The sequence below is a fragment of the Anabrus simplex genome, chromosome 5, assembly GCF_040414725.1.
Source record: "Anabrus simplex isolate iqAnaSimp1 chromosome 5, ASM4041472v1, whole genome shotgun sequence".
Classification (NCBI taxonomy): domain Eukaryota; kingdom Metazoa; phylum Arthropoda; class Insecta; order Orthoptera; family Tettigoniidae; genus Anabrus; species Anabrus simplex.
This window is the reverse complement of record NC_090269.1, coordinates 49,002,423-49,008,422: the sequence shown is the minus strand read 5'-3', so window position 1 is coordinate 49,008,422 and position 6,000 is coordinate 49,002,423. Positions and strand designations below refer to the sequence as shown.

The 6,000-nt window shown below is 36.4% G+C and overlaps 1 protein-coding gene across 1 annotated transcript in view; it reads right to left on the bottom strand.

Moving 5' to 3' along the window:
• Positions 1 to 215: 215 nt before the first annotated feature.
• Positions 216 to 6,000, bottom strand: part of Fancm (FA complementation group M) — a gene marked incomplete at its 5' end in the record, with an annotated part of 94,037 nt that continues 88,252 nt past the window's right edge. The window contains 2 exons of the mRNA XM_068227763.1: positions 216 to 253; positions 438 to 554. Coding sequence (XP_068083864.1) covers positions 216 to 253; positions 438 to 554 — 155 coding nt within the window. The remainder of the gene's footprint in view (positions 254 to 437; positions 555 to 6,000) is intronic.

Below are 6,000 nucleotides of genomic sequence, written 5' to 3'. Positions count from 1 at the left end.
ATTGGATGTGTTTGTACAGTTTTCCATTAAGGAAAAGTTTCCACTAGTCCAAAACTAGTTTCCAGATTAGAAACGTAATGCAAACATTGCATAATATAGTATTGAAAAGGTGGACCATTACGACATAAGTTTAATTATTATTGTGCTTATTGAATATCCCGAAAACTACCAAGAATCAAATACTTATTCTAGCGTCAATTCTCACTGCAGGCTGATTACCAACATCCAACATCACTGCCTACTGAATCTGAGTCTAAAAATGCAACAGAGTTTGTTCATTTTAACTTCCATCAATAATGGGATTCATTACCCCCATTAGGCCTATAAACACTTGATATTATATTGACATTATTGACATTGATATTATTGATATATTATTTTTTATATTGGTACCAAAAAATTAATACAGGATAAATAAACCTTACATTTTTTTTTACTCTTCTGATTTAACAACATGGTTCTCAAGTCCTGATTACCAGACCGTCGTTTCTTAGCTTTAGGAGAAGGTTGCTTTGGCATTGACATGAACATCTGATGGCATCGTGGGTTGAGTCCTACAAGAAATAAATACTCAATTAATTTACAATTTAACTACTTCATAACAAAGTTAACATTTCTCTTATGAGATAAATTGGTTACAAAAAGGATATCCAAGGAATAAGTATAATAGCTACAGTGATGCAGTTACAACTGAAGAGCCCATCACGAGAATTAGACAGAGGAAAATTATAAAAGTTTACAGGAGACATATGCATCAGAGACTTGGACACTGACAGCAAGAGATGAGAGTTTAATTCAGGCAAGTGAGAGGAAGTTCCTGAGGAGTAAGGTAGGGAAGACAAGGAGAAAAAGAGTAAGAAATGTTGAAGTCAGAAAAGAAATAGGGGTAGAGGAATTGGGATGGAGCAGAATAAATTGAGATGGTTTCGATGTTATGAGGATGGAGAAGGGAAGGATATCAAAACAAGTGTTGGAGGCTATGATAGAGGGAAAGACGGCAAGAGGGAGGCCCAAGCAAGATGGATAGACTCTATCAAGAACAGTACAAGAAAAAGAAAACTGGAATGTAATACAAATTACTGAAGAAGAATGGTGGATGGAAAGGCAATGGTGGAGGAGAAGTACCATCAACACCCCAACCTGGCAGATGTTGAACAAAAGGAAATGAAAATTATGATGACAGGAGACATTAAGAAAGGAACCGTATCCCAGAAGTATTGTTAATCCACGAACAGAATAATAACTATAAACAATAGTAGTATACACATTAGGGTGGACATTTTGTTTTTGTTTTGGTTTACACCTCTCAGTTTATACATACACCCACATCCTGTTCCTTTCCCCAACAAAAGATTTTTACTAAAAAAAATTAAAACCCTGCAATAAAGGGCCCTATTTACCACAGGTACCAAAGTAAGATACAGTAGAAGTCTGCTACAGCAAGTAAGGGATATAACGAGAACCCCGTTATAACGTCAGATTTTTCTGTCCCTTCAAAATTCCTATATTAAACTGTGGATTATCCTTTGGTTACAGCAAGAGCCGTATCACTGAAGCATCTGTTATTTCGAGCGATTAAGCGTGCACGATATTTTTCCATACCGATATTTATGCACTCAGACATTATATTGCATGCAATAGATCATCTTCGGTACAGTCTCCTAGCTATATCCACTAGCGAGCTCTCTCATCGACATTCGAAGGCGATGTTGGAGTCGATTAGTAATACCTGTCAACTGCCGTTCTGTAAAGAAAATCAGAAATGAAAGAGGAGAACACGTTTTCATAATAAATGCATACATTACATGGCCGATAGCAGTTGTTAACTCGTTAGAAATAAAGGCTAAACAAAATGATCGTTTAACTTTAAATATTATACTCTGAAATTAAGTAAGAATGTGATACACCTCAAGATATGGCAGAGTACATCACTGATTTCAGAAGATAGTTTATATTTTCTCGTATCTAGTTAAATTTCGGAAAGGCCATTCCCATGTAAATTTGTAGTGAGGAGGTTATAATTTCTCTATGTGCGCTTAAACTATGTGTTCATTATATGTACATGGTTAGGTTAGGTGATGCTGTTTGAAGACTAAATCTGAAACGATTGCAACTGAGGTCTCTGGAGTGATACTATAATTTTTTTCAGAATGATCTTAAACACAAACCTTCACGTAATATTGGATTTCGAAAAACAACAAATGAGTAAGCCGTAGTGTGGATATTATCCGTGAAAACGCAAGTTTTGAACAAACTTATTGCCGTTTCATACTGATTTTAATGTGTATGGGGTTCCCCCCAACTTTTACGAAAATTCTGATATAATGACAATCCGCTATAGCAAGTAAATTTATCGCCGTTATGAATTCTCACTATAAGGGACTTCTACAGTACTTTGAATTTTTACTGGAAAGGAACAAACTAGTGTCAAATCAAGTCATATACAGAGAAAATGGAGGAAGATAGGAAGAAGGAATACAAAATAGGATGAACATAAAGGCAGGTCAGTGTGTGAATAGGGAGCAACAGAAAGAGGAGACAAGGACAAACATGAAAACACAAAAGGACAAGGTACTTTATACACTATGTTGACCAAATAGATAGGCTGTCCCCTCACCAATCCCTGTTCTTCTGCTGAGAACATGATTAAAAATAAACTTCAAAACATGCACAAAAACAGTACCCAATTATGACTCATCTACTGATAAACAACTTAATGATTTAAAATGCAAAATCAGCGGTAGAGTGTCGGCCTCCGGATCCCAAGATAGCGGGTTCAAACCCGGCAGAGGTAGTCGGATTTTTGAAGGGCGGAAAAAAGTCCATTCGACACTCCATGTCGTACGATGTCGGCATGTAAAAGATCTCTGGTGACACATTTGGTGTTTACCCGACAAAATTCATTAAATCTCAGCCATAGACGCCCAGGAGAGTTTCGGTTTACTCGGTCTGCCATCTAGTGGGGGCCTAGAGTAAAACGGAACGTCGAAATTGACGAGCAGACAGCCAGATGGCGTCAAATTGAAATGTCTGCACACGGTAGCTGAGGCCATACGATTATTATTATTATTATAAGGACAATAACCTAATTACACCAGCCAGTGAAGATTTTCTGGCAAAAGTAATTGTATGTGATATACGTTACATTTAGTGTTCTTATGTAAAAAATAATACCAGTTGTTTCATATCACGTACAGATTTGTCACAAGTCCGTCTCATTTTTATGCTAATTGAACTTCGTTGTTGTAAAGGAGGTTTGGATTGGTTGTACGGAATGCAGGTATGGGCATGCCTGAGAGAAAATATTGTATGTGCTCTGTTTCTTTCTTTTTTTTTTTTGCTAGTTGCTTTACGTCGCACCGACAAAGATAGGTCTTATGGCGATGATGGGACACGAAAGGGCTAGGAGTGGGTAAGCTTCAGAAAAGCATTAATTCTGATTATATTACACATGTTTGTGAAATTCTTAACTGGTTCGATAGAAGGCAGTTCGGGTTTAGGAAAGGTTATTCCACTGAAGCTCAACTTGTTGATTCCAGCAAGATATAGCAGATATCTTGGATTCAGGAGGTCAAATGGATTGTATTGTGATTAACCTGTCTAAGGCATTTGATAGGGGATTATGGGAGACTACTGGCAAAAATGAATGCAATAGGACTAGACAAAAGGGTGACTGAATAGGTGGCTATATTTCTAGAAAATACATGTCAGAGAATTAGAGTAGGCAAAGCTTTATCTGACCCTGTAATAATTAAGAGGGAAATTCCTCAAGGCAGTATTACTGGACCTTTATGCTTTCTTATATATATATATATATATATATATATACACGATATGGGTAAAGAAGTGGAATCAGTCGCCCAGGTGGCAGATTCCATATCTGTTGTTTTTAATTAATTGGAATAACTTACCAAGGGAGATGTTCAATAAATTTCTCATTTCTTTGAAATCATTAAAGAAAAGGCTAGGAAAACAACAGGGAATCTGCCACCTGGGCGACTGCCCTAAATGCAGATCAGTATGATTGATTGATTGACTGATTAATTAAAAGCATTTTATACACTTAAACCAAACGGTTAAGCCTACTTTCAATTTAAATGAGATTGCTGAACAGACCGACGTGTTTTTGAGGCATTAAAAATCCTTCCTGATAAACTTAAAAAAGTAAGAACTCATTCCATCTTTCTAAATTTTTGGATGAAGTTCCCTCTCCCACAATTTTTTCTTCACCTTCCTCCCCTTCACACAATTAACAGTTGCCCTGCTTGGCAGTTCATGTTTTGCAATGTTCATTTGTTTTCTATCTTTTCTTCAACTTGCATTTTAAATTTACTCTTCCCCTTTCATCTGATTATTCTCCACAATTTTTCTTTTTTCTCTCCTCTCCTTTCTTTTCTGATTATATGTAACTACTTAAAATATCAAGCTTTTGTTTTCTGTATTGATAGTGTATTTAAGTTTTAATTTTTTTAATTGTCAATCAAAAAGAATTTGTACACCACGGTTATTCTTCTGATGTAAATTACAAATTTATATACTGTATATGTAACCACTGTCACACTTCTGAAAACATTTCATACATCAAGATTTCAAGAACGAGTGAATTGGCATGTTTTTCCTATGAGTTCTTTTGGTTATGTTTTTTATGATATGACTAGCTGATGTACCTGTGCTTTGCCACGGAATTCTACATTGTATACAGAATTCTAGATTAGGTAGTGTATACGTTGAGAGCAAGATTGTATTAAATTACATAGCTCTTAACATTACCCAAGAAATGCGACGGGGAAGTCACCAAACATCTTTTCTTATATGAAGACTGGGGTAGGTAATTTTTATTGTAATGGTAGGCCCATCATTCACAATCATATTGGGGAGTTCTCGTTATAATGGCAGACTCTCACTCTCCACCTGCCTTTTCACATCCTCAGAAAGACTATCTTAGTGGTTTTCCCAACTGAAATCAACACAGGTAATTGCAATGAAAGTAGGAATGGCACAATTAAAAGCAATGTTATCATATGAAATACTCGATCAAATGAAAACCACACATTTCCTCACTTTTAACGAACAGTACTATGCTGCCAATCTAAATCCAAAGCTGGAATGACCAGGCCGCAGACAGCCATGATCTGTGAACACACTTTTTTTTCGTGGTGGGGTTCGAATAATAGAGAGTACCAGGGCAAAAATCATGCCCTTTTACTAATCTGTTTCCCAGGAGTATGTAAAGAGTCAGAAAATCTCAATTCACTACACTGGTGGGGAGAAAAACACTATCTGACTTGGAGGCAAATTATTCCTCTAACCCCCACTTCGCTGCTAATTTGGAATAAAATGAATGTTGAATTTAATAAAAGTGAATAGGAAGAAGCTTTTCTTAAGAACTGGCTCTTTTCAGGGTTGAATTTTGAGTAATTTAGTGAATTGTGGTGCTATAATTTGGAATAGACCGAATTTGTAATTCTAGACCAGGTCATAAGTGAGACTCTGCCTTAAGTGTGCACACTGGTCATTCCAATCAGCTCGTCAAGAGTAGGGATCGAGTAGCTGGAATACTATGATGAACCAGTGTGTTATGTTCCAGTAGTATCAGAAAATGTATGAACCAGAGGAATGGCATGCTAAAGAAGAAAATCACCTACCTCCCCAGCCATTCCTCGCCAATATTCAGTCAAGCTGTTATACTCGGTTCACAGCAGTATTTCCATCTGTCAGGGTTGAGTGGCAGCATAAGAGACAAGGAACATCACAACAAACAATGGTCAATGTAATGTTATTGTTGATCAATGTTATGAGCTTCAGATATTGTAGGCCTTCACATTTAGTTTCCTTCCGACTCTGAAATACCGCTCATCATAGTAGGTACAGTAAAACTGAATAAAACATAAATGATTGGAAATTTTATTTTCTATAACTTTTGTTTTGTAACTTAGTACTTTCGATAGGACCATTAACATAGGTACTGTATTTAAAAATTAAATTTTAGGTGCCTTACCC